Source organism: Aspergillus japonicus, assembly GCF_003184785.1.
Source record: "Aspergillus japonicus CBS 114.51 unplaced genomic scaffold BO86scaffold_54, whole genome shotgun sequence".
Taxonomy (NCBI): domain Eukaryota; kingdom Fungi; phylum Ascomycota; class Eurotiomycetes; order Eurotiales; family Aspergillaceae; genus Aspergillus; species Aspergillus japonicus.
In genome coordinates this window covers 50,088-68,667 of record NW_020291691.1, presented here as the reverse complement: position 1 = coordinate 68,667, position 18,580 = coordinate 50,088, and the positions used below count along the sequence as shown (strand labels likewise).

The following is an 18,580-nucleotide window of genomic DNA, read 5'->3' as shown; positions in this document are numbered from 1 at the left end:
AGACGATATGGCAGCTGCCAGGATACAAGGTGCAGCAGGCGATAGCCGCTTTATTTGGGAATCAAGACGGCGCAAGAAACTCGATCTTCAATCCAGTATGTACTGCACCAGCACTTGCGTCTGACAGGGCTTCAGCCATGGCATGGGGTATCGCAAATGTTGTCCGTCTGTGCGCGTTGATTGTAGTGTCATTCTCCGGATCTTCATGTTGGAATTGAATTCGATCAAATAGATTGTCACATGTTCGGAACTTTCTCAAGGACGGAGATCCCTCCCATCTGTTTCTCATACATGCATGTGATTGGGAGTCTCTGCCATGCTGTTTTCCGCGAGGCAGTGTTGGTCTGAGCGAGCCGCCATTTATCTTCACGTGACCGTGTCGCGTTTTCGGCGCGTTCCCGCGTCCTTCGCGAGGGCCCAGGGTTGGCCAGATCATACAACGTCGAATTTGTCTGCAGTCGCTGAGGAGATTGCAATACTTTTGTTTGGGTGTCTGAATCGCTGTTACACTTTCATCATGATTCGAAGCGACTTTCTCAGAATTGACCCTAAGAGACGGGCCAACCTCGACCATAAGAAGAAGCAGTTCGCTGCACCCACATTCAAGCAGCAAGACTATCCGCATCGTCTGAATTTCTACGATGTCCCACCAACGGAGGAGATCACACTCGAGCAATTTGAGCAATGGGCCATTGACAGATTAAGAGGTATATCCAGAGAGTCCCAACGCCATTCCTGTTACTCATATTTTCAACAGTATTGGCTGAAATTGAGGCCTGCTCTTATCGAAACAAGTCCGCGGCGGAGACAGAGACGCATCTTACACCTCTCCTCCAAAAATACCTCCCTTTATCATCCAACACATCCTCCTCCAACGGTGCGGCCGATCAGCGACTTAAAAATGAGCGCCAAAAGGACCATTATTCACACTTCATCCTTCGGCTGGCCTTCTCCGCCACGGAAGACCTTCGCCGGCGTTTCGTGAGAGCAGAAACGATGCTCTTCAGATTCCGCTTCCAGCGTGATGATACGAGAGAGAAGCGCGCTTTCATCGAAAGTCTCAACCTTGACTGGGAGCCTGTGGAGGATGATGAAAGACAAAGATTGGCAGAACATTTACTTAATGCCACCCCAGGTTTACGTCGGGTAGATGAAGAGGCATGGTACAAAGTGGACTGGGAGCGAGTACCCGAGCTCGTCGAGAGAAGATCTGTGTTCTTGTATAAAGGCAAGGCCTATGTACCTGGGAGAGAGCAGTTGAGCATGATCATTGCAGAGTTCACTGCCCGATTGGAACGCGCGCTTGAGGTACGGACATGACCCTCCCTGTCAGGATCTTGTCTATCACTAACATTCTCCAGCTCACGAGTCGGGCACTGCCGCGGTTGGATGAAGATGATCGTCTCACTCCAATCTTGAACCATTTGTCCAAGAACTTCGGAAGCGCCGAGTCAGTTTATTCAGAAGGTGAAGGGTTTGTCGACGGTGCTGCAATCACAGCCAACAACATCGACCAGCTATCTCAACATTTCCCCCTATGTATGCGCAGTCTCCACATGAACCTACGGAAAAACAACCATCTCAAGCATTATGGCCGTCTCCAATACACTCTGTTCCTCAAGGGTATTGGTTTGTCACTCGAAGAATGCATCATCTTCTGGCGCCAGTCGTTCAAGGGTTTCACGGATGACGAGTTCAATTCTCGATACAAGTACAACATCCGCCACGCTTATGGTGATGTAGGAGGCGATGTCAACCGCCGGGGTCGAGGATATCCTCCTTATTCATGCCAGAAGATTTTGGGCGATTCAAACCCTGGAGTTGGACAAACTCATGGATGCCCTTATCGCCACTACTCGGTCGACAACCTTATTGGATTGCTTCAGACCACAGGTGTTAATGACAAGGAAGTTCTCCGTGGAGTGCGAGAAGATGTCGAGAAAATGCGGTATCACATCGCTTGCAACAGAGTCTTCGAATCGACTCACAAGACCGAGATCAAAAGAGTCAAGGAAGATGGTTCATGGAACCAGGTGGATTTGGACACCATCGTTCACCCTAACACTTACTTCAAGCGCAGTTTCTTGTTGAAGCAGACAGCCCGGGCGTCCAAGAGTTCTTAAATAGCTTGCATGGAAGTCCACGACGATATGTTTTTATTGCGTTTGTCCTTTTTTTTTTGCGAAATTTCAGTGCACAAGGCGTCGAATTTGGTTCATTGCGTTGGGATACGGGACACGGGTTTTTCAGTACCTTTTAATGTAGATATTACGGGCAGAAGTCAATATTGTAGTGCACACATTCAATTTTGAAAACTAAATTATACTAAAATAGGGATTTGACCACAGCTGATTCCCAAATTATCCAAAAGGAACAAAACGTCCTTTCAAAGCCAGGTGCCCAGCAACGGGTCAGATTTACTCTTCGCTCGACGCGTAAACAACTTCACCATTGAGGTGGCTAGAAGCTGAGAAAGATGATGTCGGCGTGAAAAAAGAAAGAAATTCATAAGAAGAAAAGAAAAAAATAGGAAAGAAGAGAGAGAAGAGCCGCTATTTAAAGGCCACTAGCGTGGGGGTACGGCGGGCCGTAGGGAACGGTTGTGCTGCAACCTGGCCTTATGCCAGCACCGCCGCTTCACACAACAGTCTCCTGATCCCCCGCATAGTCATTCAGGACAGCAGCTGTTGGCGTTGCGCGCTTCGAGACTGGGTGTTTGCTATAGGTGCTTCTTCTTTTCTATTCAGCCTGTGGTGCTCCAAATTTCGTCTTCTGGAGTCTTTATTGTTCAAGGAGATTCCCCCTCACTCTTCCCATTAACGGAGCCCCGTTTAACCACGCCGCCAACATGGACTACGAAGCGTTGAAGGACCAATGGAGCGACGTTGAGGATCGCGACGGCATCAGACTGAGCTGGAACACATTTCCAAGCTCTCGCATGGTTAGTGTTCTGGTATCGATGATTTACACACGTCAGTCACTGAGTCAGTCCATCATAGGAAGCATCCCGACTTGTTGTCCCCATCGGTGCCGTCTACACACCCCTTAAGGAGAAGCCGGACTCTCCACTGCTACAATATGAGCCAGTGACCTGCAAAGCGCCCTGCCGGGCCGTTTTGAATCCTTATGCGTATGCTATACGGTTGACTTCGGAATGAAGTAAAGCTCCAACTGACATCATCTAGCAATGTTGACGTTCGCGCCCGCATCTGGATCTGCCCTTTCTGTCTCATGCGCAACCCTCTGCCCCCTCACTACAAGGATATCACCGAGAGCACAATACCCCCGGAACTCCATCCCATGAGTACGACGATTGAGTATCAACTGGCACGCCCTGCTCCCGCTCCTCCCATCTTCGTCTACGTTGTCGATACCTGCCAGGATGAAGACAGCCTGAAGGCCGTCAAGGACTCATTGATCATGAGTCTGTCGCTGCTGCCAGCCAACGCCTTGGTTGGTCTGATCACATTCGGTACAATGGTAGGGACCACTCTTGACTCGGTCACGGTAGAATGGAATGTTAATTTGAGATACAGGCTCAAGTACATGAGCTTGGCTACACCGAATGTGCCAAGTCTTATGTCTTCCGCGGCAGCAAAGAGTATGCTGCAAAGCAGGTCCAGGAGATGCTTGGTCTTGCATCTGGCGTGCGGCCGAACATGCCCCAGCAGCCCGCCCGCCCTCCTCTGGGACCCGCGGCACGATTCCTTCTTCCCGTTCAGCAGGCGGAATTCCAGATCACGAATGTGCTCGAGCAGCTGCAGCGCGATCCCTGGCCTGTTGCGAACGATAAGCGTCCTCTCAGATGTACTGGTGTTGCTCTTAGCGTTGCCGTTGGCTTGCTCGAGACCTCTTTCCAGAACGCGGGTGGACGCATCATGATCTTCACCAGCGGTCCGGCCACTGAAGGCCCGGGTCATGTCGTCGGCCCTGAGCTGAAGGAGCCTATCCGCTCTCACCACGATATTGATAGAGACAACATCAAGTACTACAAGAAGGCTGTCAAGGTAGGTCCCAATGTGGTCATGAAGTGCTCTCATACTATACTAACGGATGCACATAGTTTTACGACAGCATGGCCAAGCGTGCCGCTAACAATGGACACATTGTTGACCTCTTTGCCGGGTGTCTTGACCAAGTCGGTATGCTGGAGATGAAGAATCTCGCCAACTACACCGGTGGCCATATGCTTCTCACGGATAGCTTCACATCCTCGCAATTCAAGCAATCATTCGTCAGAATCTTTGACAAGGACGCCAACGATAACTTGCTCATGGGCTTCAATGCATCCCTGGAGGTGCTCACCACCAAGGAACTGAAGGTTACCGGACTTATTGGACACGCGGTCTCTTTGAACAAGAAGTCGAGCTCGGTTGGTGAGACGGAGTGCGGAATCGGTAACACTTGCGCCTGGAAGATGTGTGGAATCGATCCCTCCTCGAGTTACGGCGTCTACTTCGAAATCGCGAACCAAGGCGGTCCGGCAGCAGTCCAGCAAGGCCCTCAAAGAGGAATGATGCAATTCCTGACATACTACCAGCATTCGTCTGGGCACTATCACCTTCGAGTTACAACCGTCGCACGGAATCTCAGTGGTCCGGCTGGTGACCCCACACTCGCACAGTCTTTCGATCAGGAAGCCGCTGCCGTGTTGATGGCTCGAATTGCGGTATTCAAGGCTGAGGTTGATGACGGACCGGATGTGCTCAGATGGGTTGACCGCATGCTTATCCGGCTCTGCTCTCGCTTTGCCGACTACCGGAAGGATGACCCTACCTCGTTCCGATTGGAGAAGAACTTCACTCTCTATCCTCAGTTTATGTTCCATTTGCGCCGAAGCCAGTTCTTGCAGGTGTTCAACAACTCGCCTGATGAGACTGCCTTCTATAGACACGTCCTCAATCACGAGGATGTCGGCGATTCTCTTGTCATGATTCAGCCCACGCTCGATTCGTATTCTCTCGAGCACGAAGGAAGCCAACCGGTTCTTTTGGACTCTGCTTCCATCCAGCCTTCCCACATCTTGCTGCTGGATACTTTCTTCCATATCCTAATCTTCCACGGAGAGACTATCGCAGAATGGAGAAAGGCTGGCTACCAGGAACAGGAGGGTTACGAAAACTTAAAGGCGCTCCTCGAACAGCCAAAGGAAGATGCAAGGGTTCGTGGACACCCATCGTTACACATTCTCCGCTTTTCTGCTAACTGGTTCAAATCACAGGAGCTGATCTCGGACCGTTTCCCCTTGCCCCGTTTCATCGTCTGCGATGCTGGCGGTTCTCAGGCGCGTTTCCTGCTGTCCAAGCTGAACCCTTCCACGACGCACACGACAGGAGGATATGGCGGAGGTGTCACGTCGCAAACGATTTTCACCGACGATGTCTCGTTGCAGACTTTCATGGATCATCTGATGAAGTAAGTTCGCCACATATGTCGGATTCGCAGTCAATCAGCTCTAACCTAAACCACCAGGCTTGCTGTTTCTGGAACCAGCTAGATTTGACAAGGAATGGCCATAACAAGAGCAAGGGGCGGTTTACGTTGGTCGTCGGGTCGTTTGTATCTTTAGCGGTTTTTCCTATTTTTGTCTGTTACCCTGGAATATATCAGCTGCCTAAATTAGATGCATTGAACACAAACAAAACCCCAGTAAGATGGTCACTCAGCACTATAGATCATTTTCTCACCTGTCATGCAAAGCACCCGCGGCTCTTTGTCACGCTCACGTGATGTTACCGGGCTGAGCCCTATTGCGCCAAGCCGTTTTGGGAGCCTCGCTTAGTGGAGGTGCGGGCGGCAGCTAAATATCCTTCAATTTCAGATAACAGCTCCCCTTCTTTCCTTGTACCATCCACCCCGACAACTCCCAAGGACGATCGACCACCTTTCGCACTCGCCATGCGTAAGTATCATCTCCTTGGTGTCAAAATGGCGGACTGAACTGACATCAAACCCATTGGGCAGCTCCCAAGTTCGACCCCAATGAGGTGAAGATCATGTAAGTTGCGCACTCCGAATATCTTCTCTCGCAACAATCTTCGACGAACGCAATGCTAACCGGTATATTAGTCACCTGAGAGTGACTGGTGGTGAGGTCGGAGCCCAGTCTGCTCTGGCCCCCAAGATCGGTCCCCTCGGTCTGTCTCCCAAGAAGATTGGTGAAGATATCGCCAAGAACACTGGTGACTGGGTATGGAACCACCGCGCTCGCACTCACTCCCGCGATTCAGGGGACCAGTCGCTAATATCGTTTTTCGGGTTTTATAGAAGGGTCTGCGTGTCACCGTCAGACTCACCATCCAGAACCGTCAGGCCGCCGTCTCCGTTGTGCCCTCCGCCTCTTCCCTTGTCATCAAGGCCCTCAAGGAGCCCCCGCGTGACCGCAAGAAGGAGAAGAACATCAAGCACAACAAGTCCGTCTCTCTCGATGAGATCGTCGAGATTGCCCGCCAGATGCGCAACCGCTCTCTGGCCAAGGAGCTCAAGGGTACCGTCCTTGAGATCCTCGGTACCGCCTTCTCCGTCGGTTGCCAGGTCGATGGTCGCAGCCCCAAGGACGTCTCTGACGACATCAAGGCTGGCGAGATTGACGGTATGTTCCACCGTGACCCCAGTATCGGCACCGTTCGCAGCATGCTAATAAACTTTTAGTCCCCTCCGAGTAAATGATCACACATGTATCATGGCGGTCGCGATGATGTATCGACATGCTAGTTACTTAATATGATCGTTCTCACGAACAAAACCAAAATACCCTTACGAGTCATGACTAGAATTCCCACTGTTGTTTTCGCATTCGGCAAAAAATGATAAGTGTTTTTGCGCTGGACATCTCGTTCAATCATTTCCTTCGGTACCTCCCCCAAAAACCCTCCTGATTGCTTCTCACGGTCTACTTGCTGCCTTTCCCTGTGCGAGCCGGATCCTGTCAAGACAATAACACTTCCTCTCTATCCATCTACTGGATCCTCTGCAACACTCTGGCCCTTACCGTCTCTTCCCGCCTTCGGGCCTGGATTTGACTTGTTACCAAACGTGGTATAGGCTTATTTTACGCAGAGGAGATCAAACCTCATGACCCGTTACTCACCGCTGCATTCTTGGACGGAGCTCAGCTTCTGACAGTGGATGTGGTGGTCCATATTACGGTCAACATATTGTAACACGTAATTCCGATATCTTCATATCAAATACAATACAAATCTCAATTTCAATCTTGTCCACAATGAGCTTCATCCATTCTTCATCCTCGTATGTCCATATTCTGCCGCGTAATATCAATAATTCTTCAAGCTGGAATGCTGCCTGGCATGCGGGCAGATCCGTGCTAAGTGGCAGCCACAGGCAGCGTCACGGCGAAACAATTGGAAATAGTAAAGCAAAAAAAAGAATGAGCCATGAGCCACCAAAAAAATTAGGATTCCGCAAGGCGCCGGACAACACCGAAGAATCCCACGCTCTCCACCCACCGGGGGGGGGGCGCCATGGCCCATGGCCCATGGCAGTTGGTCCCTGATACGCGCCCGCATGCAGGTGCCCCCTTTGCAACCCTAGTCGAGGTCACCACACTGGCACAACCTCTCCTCCAGCGGGTGGCAGTACCAGGTTGACAGCCCATCAGAATGCTGTTCTGTGATGATAAGTGAGTGGCTGCTTCACAAGTGCTTTTTTCTTTTTTCTTTCACGCTGCATTTCAAAATCTCCCATACCTACGTACAGGCTGAGCCAGCCATGATGATCAAGTTAGTTGGTTAGCTGGCTATGTGACCCAACTCAAATGAAGATCCCTGACCAGTCTTCCCCAATTTTGAAACCTCATGACTAACTTACTACCTACACATCACGGTTTTTAACCAGGTGGGCGAGAGAGCGGGAGGATCCTCCACCATTCGGCCGCAGATCAACCTGAGAGATCCAACGAGAAACTTATCGGGAGCAAGAAGCAAAAAACGAAAAAGAAAAAGGACCTGACAGGTGCAGAATGCATGCGTATATGGTGCTCTCTCTCTCTCTCAGCAGTTTGCGGTTTCCTGGCGGCCTGGCAAGTAATAAGTCTAAGGTAGTTAAACTAAGTTTGCCGATCCGCAACACCTTCCAGACCTCCCCCGGCTCGTGACATGGCCGCGCCGGTGATCGAGCTCAGGGTCCGGATTTCTCTTGAAGAAAAGTCAAGGCTTTTTTTTTTTTTTTTTTTTTTTTTTTCTTTTTTCTTCCTGGCGGACTCGAGGAATGGAGGATGGTTTTGAATGCGGTCTGGCGGGCGGCCCCATTCCCGCTTGGTCTGGGCCGAAATACTATCGATAGTCGATATACTAGTCTCGCACGGTACGAGTATGAGTTGGGTGAATGGGGAGGAGGGAGGGGGGGCCAGCGGGGTTTCAGCAACCATCAACGAACGAGACGATAAGAAAGAAGGTGAGAGAAACCAGAAATGCCAGACAGGCAATGAAGATTCATAACTTTGCTTATCCCACCTACTAGCGGGCATCAATGATTCTTAGGTGGCCTCTTTCTAAGACCCCATCGTCGTACCTACCTGCGTGTTGTACTAGGCGAAGCGAAACTGGCTGATTTTCGCCATTGTGACTGGACAGACGGACAGGCACCGGCTTCATTTGAACCAAGGTCGATGGAGGGCTGATGGTTTATTCATTTGATGCGGACTGAGCGAAGTTGGGACGGACTATGTCAGAACAAAGCTCGGCTCTGAATGTGTGAGGGCTTGTGTTGCCTCGTTTATATGTTGTGGTCAAGACTGGAGCGTTCAATATATGTTTTCTCGGCAGACACGAAAGGGATCGACTACTCCACGCCGGCAGTTGGGGAAAATCAAAAGCAGCCTATCGAATGAATGAAATGACCGTGAAGGAGGTCCTGGGGGCTCGAGTTGTCAGGTACCTATCGGCCTATCTCACATGATCGCAGGTGGCATGCGTGTATTGCTTTTCAGCCTCGCGCATTGGGGCTGCAGAAATGACGCGAGTAACAGCAAACGATGGCCCAACATTTTCCGGCCCTCGCATTTGTGCAGCCACCACCGATCGCTGCTTCTTCGTTTTCTATCATTCTCACTTCTCCCGTTCGGCTTACTATGAGTGAGTAGCAAAGGACAGGCGGACTACATGATGCAGGATTTCCGGTCTCTATCATCGGGATCTTTGAAAGATCTATAGATCCAGCTTTCCGTTCTTTGTTGAAAACATTCCCCCACGATCGGAAATTCGAATTGATACAGATGTAACAATCCATGGATTCATCTGTTTATCTTTTCCTCCTCAACTTACCTACCATGCGAGAAAAAGGCACTTGTCAACCCTCTCTCCAAGGCCAGCGTGCAGCTGCCGCCTGAAGGATGGACATGGACTCCACTCCAACCAAGCCCACCACACTCAAGCCCCCCCCCCCTCCTCTCAAAAGTGCCAGATCGCTCCGAGACCTAACCCACCAAACAGACCCTCGTAACTGCCAGGCAGCCCCCAAAAGGCAGGCCCTCCCCCAAGGCTTGATGACTGCGGGCGCCAACTAGGACTGGGGGAATAATAAAAAAAGGGAGGGAAGAGGGGGAGGAGGCCGGGAGGGTTTCCCAGCATCCATGGCTGATTACTGTTGGACCACTGACGTTGGACAGGCCTGGATTGCTCCTGCGCCCAAGTGGCTAGCGCCAGACCATCCTGGCCGTTGGATCGTAACTCTAGGTGGGTCAGGGAAAGTGAGGGTGGGGGGAGGAAGAGGAGAAGGGAATAGATGTTCGTGTTTCTTTGGTTGCGATCCGCTCTCTGCTCTCCGTGTGGGTGGTGGAGGGTTGTATGTGTGATTGAGTGACGGAATATGTCTCGGGACGGAAGCGGTAGGAAGAGAAGGAAGAGAAACAGGATAGGAAATTAATGATGCTATAAATGAATGCTGCTAGTGCAGCGATCCATAAACTCCGGACTCCGTTCATATCGAATTGACAGAGGAGAGAGGGCGAGTTATCAGAAATTCAGTATCAAAGAGACCGGATGTGGAGTCGAGGCGAGGAGAGGAGAGGAGGGGAGGAGGAGGAGGAAGAGGAGGAGGGGAAGAGGGAAGAGAGAGGGAAGGAGCGATGCCATCCGTGGAAACCAGAGCTAGTGATCTACTTAGACCACTCATCCAAGCGGGAGGAATTTACCTTCGCTATTATTACTCCTACGTACTGCAACTACACTACATACTTCACAACTGCTGCTGCTGCTGCTGCTGCCTTCTCACTTGGTTAATCAATTCAAAGCTTGAGTCCCGACTCCAGTCCCTATATACTGACACTGACATTTGCCTCTCTTCAACGGCAGCACCGTTTGAACACCGTCACATCTCAGCCACCACCGACTCATCTTCATCCTGGACGCCTCAAATACTCTAGGGAAAAAACCCACCAGGTTCCAGCCCCAGTGGTCATTGGCTCCACTCCCACTGGCCCATTCGCGCTTTTCTCCCCCTCCCCCCCACTCTCAAAAAAAGGAACCTGGAACCATTTGGCTGCCGCCGTCCACGGCTTGCGTTTGAGATGCTCCGCTCCGTCATGAATGGTGACTGACTCTTTGTCTGCTACAGAGAGTGGATTACAGACTAAAGGCCCAAGTCCAGCTAAGACCCACCCAATGGTCCGCCCACTGGAGCTTTAAATTCCATATTCCATTATTATTATCCTTCTTCTTGCGTCTTGCCGCTCTTGCGTCTTGTTACTGCTGCTTCTATGGCTGCTGCTGCTCCTCTTGCTCCATCCAAGATCCAAAGGCTTCCTTTATGCTCGGTCGTCTTCGAATGTGGTCCCGGTCAAGCAAAATAGTCCTAGTCGAAGAGAAAGGCAGAGATTAAAGATCTCTGATTACGAGTACAAAGAACAGTTTTCTACTGGTTGACTCCGGAGCGTTTTTTGACATATTTCTTTTCCCTTCTGGATTTCCACCCGGAATTCTCTTATTCTTACACTTTTTTCCTCCTGTCTCAAATCTTGTCTTCCTCTCCGCCCGCCGTTGGGATCAGCTCCGCTTCCACAGCCTTGCGGTGCCTGGATTCCGGTGCCCTTTTTTCATTGTATGCTCCGTACTGTACTAATCAGCTCGACTATCAGTGAAAGCTGGAAGTTGCCTGTTGATTGGCATTGACTACGAAAGATTGTCATCAGCTAGTGGTGCCATGTTCAACCTTTCTACAACACTATCGCTTCCCTGATTCGGATTTTGCCGGCCTTCTGAATGTGATTCGTTCCTCCATCCTCTATTTCCATTGCCGTATTCATTGATTGATTGATTCTCTCCCCCCCTCCCCTCATTATTCTTGATTAGTATTTCTTTTTTTTTCTGATTAATCTTCTTTTTCATTATTTCTTTTATTATTATTATTATTCTCACGTTTATCATTATTGTCGTTATTGTCCTCCTGATTATTCCTTTTTTTCAACACTCCGACCTTTTCTTACCAACTAACGACAACCACCATAATTTATCTCACTCGACTCCCGACCGGTTCGCTTGTTCATCATCTCTCTTCTCTTCGCGCATTTACCCTTGTCGCACCTTTCCCTTCCTCTCCTTCCCTACGCCATCACCCTTGACTCCATCCGGGTACAACATTTCTGCCAAGTGCACAATTGACTGCTGGTTGATCGCGCCGTGCGGACACCTGCGTCAGTGTGGGCGCTCGACCAGGCTGACTAGGGTTGTGACTTTCAATCCCTTCCCTCCCTTGCATCGCTTCTTCATCCACCAAGACTGTCCGGCAGCAAATAGCGTCTCCCGAGCGGATCGCCTGCGTGTCTCTTCTATCTTCTGGAATCCTGCGCCTTCGTGGATGGTATCTTCGCCCCAGATTCGGCTTCTATCCAGTCATCTCTCCTCTACTTTCTTGGTGCCGGCTGCCGTACGTTCGACCTCCAGACCAGCATACCGTTCAACAGCGTTCATGTCGAGCCCAGAGACAAGCGGTGGGGGGCTTCGCTGAAGTGTCAAGTGAGCCGGCTCATGTCCAGGATGAGGTGTAGGAAACGCTTCAAGGCGGATGCTTGTTAAATCTCTAGCGAGAGATTGATTGTCGACAATACTGACTGCTCTCCATCTATCGGAGCCGCTCTCCGCCCAGGCTTCCCCTCCTCTCACGTCGCTTCACATAGCAACATTATTGTTTCTTTTTTCTTTTTGCTACCTATCTCTTGCATCCGGCCTCTCTGTCCTCTTCATTCCCTCTTTGTCTTGCCTAACCAGCAGAAACATTTATCGACCACGGGGGACGACGAGCGGTGCCATCGCCACCCGCGGTTAAGATGTTACCCTCAGTAGCGCCATTTCCGCCCGTTCAACCGCATCACCATCTCCACTATCGTCATGGATCCGACAGCTTGAATGAACCTTACGACCTTAACGCCTCTTTCTCCGCTACTCTTCCTCACCAGGACATTAGCAAGAACTCATTTCAATCATTACCTCGAACCCGACTGCAATATCCACATCCGATTCAACGTCTCAGCGTTACAGATACTACGCGCCCGTTAACCCATACGAATAATGCGGGCGAGCATGCGTTACGAAGGAAGACACCCAACGGGACACTGGCGGCTGGATACGATGGGACCCCCGGAGATACTACCATTCAGCCCCCAGCGAGCAAGCATATTCTGGTGTCGCCTCTCGAGTCCAGTCATATGATCCCTCAACAAGCTGGATTTGCGTTGGATACATGGCAGCAGCCCGGTCTGGATCGCGCCTCATCCGGAAAGCAGCTGAACTTTCCACCTGTCTACAAAAATGAAGCGACGCGGGGAAACGCGGCTCCCGGGGAGATGGGCCAAGGGATCCATGGGGCAAGCTGGGTTCGTTCGTTGAACTACGTGCCTGGAATTGATTCAGTGCTGAACCAGACCTTGCCGATGCAACCCTCACAACAGCGGTTCTACTGGCACAATGGTGCCTATATTCCTACGGTGCTCCCCGCTACATTGCAGCCGTGCGTTGGTCCCACAGCTTCAGCAGGAACCGGCCCGTACGGACCGTACTGGCCCGACGGGGCCTACATTCCCTATCGACCAGCAGCATTTCGCGATACTCGTTTTCATACCCCAAGTCCGTTTCTGAAGGCCGTCAATCCCTCTAGTCTACAATTCCTCGATGCTGTTCAACCTCCCTTGAATCGACCGGGGTTATCAGCAGCTAGCCATCCTGACTCGAGTCTAGCTTGGAATTCTACCCCGACGGGGATGCTCAATGCTGAGTTACCCGTGCAGAACAACTTTCCCCGACGCCACTCGGAACAGAAGACTCTGGACACCTCGCAGCATCAACTGGTGCTCCCGTTCCATACCCGTCAAACCACCTCGAGCTGTGGTTTCCCGTCACGACTGAGTCACGATACACCGTCATGGCCAGATTCTGCGGGCAATCAGGGACCCCAGAACATGGACCCTGTAGGTAGCTCACGTGCAGCGAACGCAGAGTTCAAAGAAAAGGTGTTGACATGGGCCCATGGGGTCTACGTGGATCTTCTCGCATCTATACACCAGGCCCGACGAAACAGCATCTCCAATTCTGCCACTGAGGGCCCGAGTCAACGGCTCCTGAAGCCGAGCATATACCCCAAGCCTCCTCGTCAGCCCGGACTTGACTTCTCCTCAAGCGCCGTTTGTAGTGACCTTTCTCGCCACAACAGCTTTCCACCTGCCCATTTTGATTACCAGGCGTCAAGACCTGACGTTCAGATGCTCGATCGAATTCGTCATACCAGTCGATTTTCTGCTACTCCCTCTGCCTCTCGTTTTGGTGCGCCGTCCCTCAATGAGGGCTCCACGACTGCCAATGCTGTATCGTCTCTCGAGATGCTATCGCATCTCTGTATGGAAAGTGGCTGGGAATGGATCGACGGCATGCTTCTCGGAGGCTGCCTGGCTTATGGTCTCGGTGACTATAATAAGGCTACACGGTGGTATTCGCGGATCATCGCCCGAGATTCTACGTGAGTTTCCTCCATGATAGCTGATAATCAGACCGTTAACATTAGACCAGACACGTGGAGGCGATCTCCAACCTTGCTGCTACACTTCTAGCGCTTGATCGCCGGGACGAAGCCATGCAACATTGGCTTCGCGCTGTGAAACTACGCCCAAGCTATTTCGAAGCCGTGGAGCATTTGATTGGCCTTTTGTGCAGCAGTCAACGGGGCAAGGAGGCGGTAAACATTATCGAATTTGTGCAAATTTCTCTACGTTCTTCTCCTGGTGGAGATTGTTTCAAAGCGGATGAGCATGCGAGCGAGACGGAAAGCGATGCTGAAAGTAGAGCTTCCAGCGCGTCAGACTTGGGCTCGTACGAAAAAGCTACATTCGATTATGACGATGATTTTAGTCGATCTGTATCCACGATCCGTGGTCCAGCTGATGCGAAAACCGCTGGGTTTGGCTCGAGTGGATACTCCATACCCGGCTGCGACAATGGACGGATACTGGCTCTGGTCCACGCTAAAGGAAACATGCTTTATGCATTGGGGGACAACGCGGGAGCTGCGGCAGCGTTTGAGGACGCAATCCTAATTGCCGCGGGAAGAAGACGCCATGGGATCCAGAACCTGATCAAGCAGATATTTTCGGCCTTTATGCACAGTGACAATCGTGCTCAACCCGCCGGAGAACCTCAAGGGCCCCAGGAAAGTATCCTTCTGTATCCCGATCAAGCGCTTCAGACCTCGAAGTTGGTCTTTGCTCCGTGTGGAACTCCGCCGGGCATCAAATTTGTGGCTGAAGGTTTAGCGAGGAAGGCGGCTATCTCTACGACGAGCAACTCATTACTTTCTCTCGCCAAGATCTACCAAGACGGCATGTCCAACATCTCGTCCTCGGGGGTCCCGAAAGCTGCCCCAGGAGTTCGGGACATTCTGGCGCTTTACTACCTTTCCTTGTCTCTTCAGCCCAGTCCGTCGACTGCGAACAATGTGGGGATTCTTTTGGCAGGGATTCACAACAGAGTCCCGAAAAAGGGGCTTCCACGCTCCAGCGGGGAAATGCAACATCCCGAGATTCCTGGCGTTGTTCCCGGGACAGGAATATCGTTGGCCTTGGCGTACTACAATTATGGACTGCACCTGGATTCGCGGCATGCGCACCTCTATACAAACCTCGGAAGTCTACTGAAGGATATAGGCCAGCTACAAGCGGCGATTCGGATGTACGAACAGGCGGTTCAGTGCGACGGTAATTTTGATATTGCTTTGGCCAATCTGGCCAATGCAGTCAAGGATGCTGGACGTGTCAATGACGCTATCGTCTACTACAAGCGGGCTGTCAAGGTGAATCCGGAATTTGCAGAGGCTGTGTGTGGTCTCGCCAACGCCCTCAACTCTGTCTGCAACTGGGTTGGTCGTGGTGGCGTAGGCAACGGCATCGGCTTTAGAGATCGGTGGCATGTCGATGAGCAAGGGATGCTTCGGGACGCATATAGCACTGAGACCGGTGCAGGCTGGATCAAACGGGTGGTCGACATCGTCGACCGACAACTTAGAGAAGGAGAGTCATGGGGTCAGGGCTTGCTGACCCCGAATGCAGCCCAACAACTATGCGCCCAGCTGGTTCCCGCGATGAAGATCCGCTATCAGACAGCGTCTAGTTCACTGGCGGTTATCCTTCAGTCCTGGGCTGGTCAGCGATGGGAGGGAGCAAGGGTGGTACGACTCGTGGAGCGCGCCATCAGGTCTATCACTTGGCAATGGTACCAGGATCGCTACGTATATGGCAAAGAGTACCCCTTATCTAAATATCGGCGGCCACAGTTGCCCTCCGGGTTGACGGCGCCGAATGCGCCCACTGTGTTGCCTTTCCACACATTTACCTGCCCGCTCTCAGCAAAGCAGATCCGGCAGATTTCGCAGCGGAACGGTCTCCGCATATCTTGTTCGACGTTACGCTCGCCTTGGCTTCCAGCCACAGTCTACCCGCCCCCTCCGCCCCCGAGCCCCTACTTGAAAGTCGGATATGTGTCATCTGATTTTAACAATCACCCTCTTGCGCATTTGATGCAGTCTGTCTTTGGTCTACATAATCCCTCACGTGTCAAGGCTTACTGCTACGCCACCACGGCCAGTGACCGGTCGGTCCATCGGCAGCAGATTGAGAAAGAGGCTCCAGTATTCTACGATGCTAGTGGGTGGTCTGTTGACGTTCTCGTGAAGCAGATCGTTGAAGATGGTATTCATATTCTGGTCAACCTGAACGGCTACACTCGCGGTGCCCGGAACGAAGTGTTTGCTGCCAGACCGGCTCCCATTCATATGTCATTCATGGGATTCGCAGGTACACTGGGAGCTGAGTGGTGTGATTATATCCTGGCAGACGAAATCTCGATACCACCGGAGACATTAGCGCCGGGTCGTCGCAATGTGCGCATCGAGGACCGACTACTGGAGGAAGACCATGGCGAGGACCTCGAAGACTGGGTTTACGGGGAAAAGCTGGTCTATACACGGGACACCTTTTTCTGCTGTGATCACCGGCAAAGTGCGCCCGATGCTCAAGACCCGCAGATCGTATGGGAACAGGAGCAGAGTCGAAGATGGCGGATGCGCAAGGAGTTGTTCCCCAATCTCAGTGACGACACTATCATCCTCGGCAACTTCAACCAGCTTTATAAGGTAGGTTTTCTTTCTGGAATCTTTGACTTTACGCCCCGCTAACAAGGTTTAGATTGAACCCACAACTTTTCGCACCTGGCTGCGAATCCTCGCTCATGTTCCCAACGCCGTCCTCTGGCTCCTTCGTTTTCCCGACCTTGGCGAACGCAATCTCAAGGAAACGGCGATCGCATGGGCGGGCGAGGAGACCGCCTCCCGAATCATCTTCACCGATGTCGCCCCAAAGAACATGCATATCGCCCGTGCTAGAGTCTTGGACCTGTTTTTGGATACCCCGGAATGTAACGCCCACACCACGGCCACGGACGTCCTTTGGAGCGGTACCCCGCTCTTGACTCTCCCTCGTTATAAATACAAGATGTGCTCCCGCATGGCCAGCAGTATCCTCAGCAGCGCCCTTCCAGACAGCGACGCCGGCCGCGCCGCTCGGGAGGAGTTGATTGCCACCTCGGATGAGGACTATGAGAACAAGGCCATCCGCCTATGCCTCAGCTTGAATGCTCGTCGTACTGCTTCTACCGAGACATCGCCGACAGGTCGACTCTCCGAGATACGGAAGATGCTATTCCAGGAACGCTGGAAAGGCCGACTGTTCGATACGGCGCGATGGGTGCGGGATCTCGAAGACGCATATGACCGCGTCTGGCAGCGATGGGTGACCGGCGAAGAAGGCGATATTTGGTTATGATCTAACCGTCTGTGTGTGCAATATACCAAGCCGTGCAAACTCTCTCTGTCTTCCTGAATATACCCCTTTGAGCGATTTCTTTTTTGTTGTTTTTTTCTATTGGCTACATGGTACATGTCAGGGATCTTCAATTTTGCGTTAATTTGTCGTCTTGGTCTGTGGAGATATAATTTCGTCATTGACGCCTGATCTATTGATCATTGTCTTGGGGTTCGAGGTGTTTTGCCAAGATGGTTCGAGATGTAGGCTTACGACATGTGCATATTATTACTCTAATCTTCTTTTCTTTGATGAAGTCATGGTCGGGTCGTTGTTCTTTGTATGTGCCTCGGTTTCTACCGCTTTGGAGTTACATACCAGTGTCTACATCTCTGTTGTTATGCCGGCGGGACCTACATCTGGGGTTCTCTCTACCTACTTGGATCATGGAGTTGGCGTTAGCGTTGAGCTTTTCGATATCTGTTTGAGCCTATCACCCCTCGGAATTTCAAGGAGGGCGAAGCCGCATAGAGGATAATTCCGGTGGATGTGTTTGTTTTCTTGATACCTATCTGATAGAAGATATGCGATATGAAGAGATCCTCCCAAGCATGCTGTCGCTCACTCGAGGTATGCAATCCCTTCAGGGAAGGGAGATATGATAGGGGTCCTCGGTAAGAAGATGACAGTGACTGGCTGTAAACAGGCAAGATAACCCCGCTTAGAGATTACTGGGCTCGGTGCACACACAGCACATGAACCCCCTAGGGAGTGGCAATGAACAGTCCAGAGGGAAGTAGACTGTGAAGTGGAATGTTCGCCTGGGACGAAGACCTCAGGCATCAATCCAGCGTACCCTGCCTGCCTTGCCGGCTCAATTACAACTCAGTGGCATAGCACAAATTTTGTTAGAAGTTGAAGAATTGTCCCATAATCAGGTTTGTTCACGGAATGCGACCTACGCAGACTATCTCTGTATTCAGACCTAGCTACCTGAGCCATGATTTCTATCTTTGGGCCTTCCAATCATAAAGTAAAGTCTTTAGCGAGTTGTAATTGAGCCCGGCCAGGGATTGTACAGTACACATACCCTGCTTAAGTAGAAGTAGTAGTAGTAGTAGTAGTAGTAGTAGTAGTAGTAGTAGTAGTAGTAGTAGTAGTAGTAGTAGTAGTAGTAGTAGTAGTAGTGGTAGTAGTAGTAGTAGTAGTAGTAGTAGTAGTAGTAGTAGTAGTAGTAGTAGTAGTAGTAGTAGTAGTAGTAGTAGTAGTAGTAGTAGTAGTAGT

General features: G+C 51.2%; 5 protein-coding genes across 5 annotated transcripts; all 5 read left to right on the top strand.

Moving 5' to 3' along the window:
* Positions 1 to 436: 436 nt before the first annotated feature.
* On the top strand, positions 437 to 2,283 carry BO86DRAFT_458294 (DNA primase subunit PRI2). Its single transcript, XM_025677284.1, has 3 exons — positions 437 to 707; positions 758 to 1,308; positions 1,362 to 2,283. The coding sequence occupies exons 1-3, from the start codon at positions 518 to 520 to the stop codon at positions 2,121 to 2,123; spliced, it is 1,503 nt and encodes a 500-aa protein (XP_025524586.1). The 5' UTR covers positions 437 to 517; the 3' UTR covers positions 2,124 to 2,283.
* Positions 2,284 to 2,666: 383 nt separating this feature from the next.
* sec23 (GTPase-activating protein SEC23) lies at positions 2,667 to 5,637 on the top strand. Its single transcript, XM_025669179.1, has 7 exons — positions 2,667 to 2,941; positions 3,000 to 3,130; positions 3,186 to 3,480; positions 3,537 to 4,007; positions 4,064 to 5,161; positions 5,222 to 5,415; positions 5,473 to 5,637. Exons 1-7 carry the CDS (start codon positions 2,849 to 2,851, stop codon positions 5,495 to 5,497), a joined length of 2,307 nt encoding a protein of 768 aa, XP_025524585.1. The 5' UTR covers positions 2,667 to 2,848; the 3' UTR covers positions 5,498 to 5,637.
* A 261-nt stretch (positions 5,638 to 5,898) lies between these two features.
* Positions 5,899 to 6,651, top strand: BO86DRAFT_421358 (60S ribosomal uL11 domain-containing protein; the record flags this gene model as incomplete). The annotated part of the gene is made up of 4 exons (XM_025675276.1): positions 5,899 to 5,902; positions 5,965 to 5,998; positions 6,070 to 6,190; positions 6,268 to 6,651. The coding sequence occupies 4 exons, from the start codon at positions 5,899 to 5,901 to the stop codon at positions 6,649 to 6,651; spliced, it is 543 nt and encodes a 180-aa protein (XP_025524584.1).
* Positions 6,652 to 11,834: 5,183 nt separating this feature from the next.
* Positions 11,835 to 17,432, top strand: BO86DRAFT_175512 (UDP-N-acetylglucosaminyltransferase). Its single transcript, XM_025666542.1, has 3 exons — positions 11,835 to 13,965; positions 14,016 to 16,629; positions 16,682 to 17,432. The coding sequence occupies exons 1-3, from the start codon at positions 12,284 to 12,286 to the stop codon at positions 17,315 to 17,317; spliced, it is 4,932 nt and encodes a 1,643-aa protein (XP_025524583.1). The 5' UTR covers positions 11,835 to 12,283; the 3' UTR covers positions 17,318 to 17,432.
* Positions 17,433 to 17,851, top strand: BO86DRAFT_175513 (uncharacterized protein). The gene has a single exon (XM_025666543.1). The coding sequence runs from the start codon at positions 17,548 to 17,550 to the stop codon at positions 17,782 to 17,784; it is 237 nt and encodes a 78-aa protein (XP_025524582.1). The 5' UTR covers positions 17,433 to 17,547; the 3' UTR covers positions 17,785 to 17,851.
* The last annotated feature ends 729 nt before the right edge of the window (positions 17,852 to 18,580 follow it).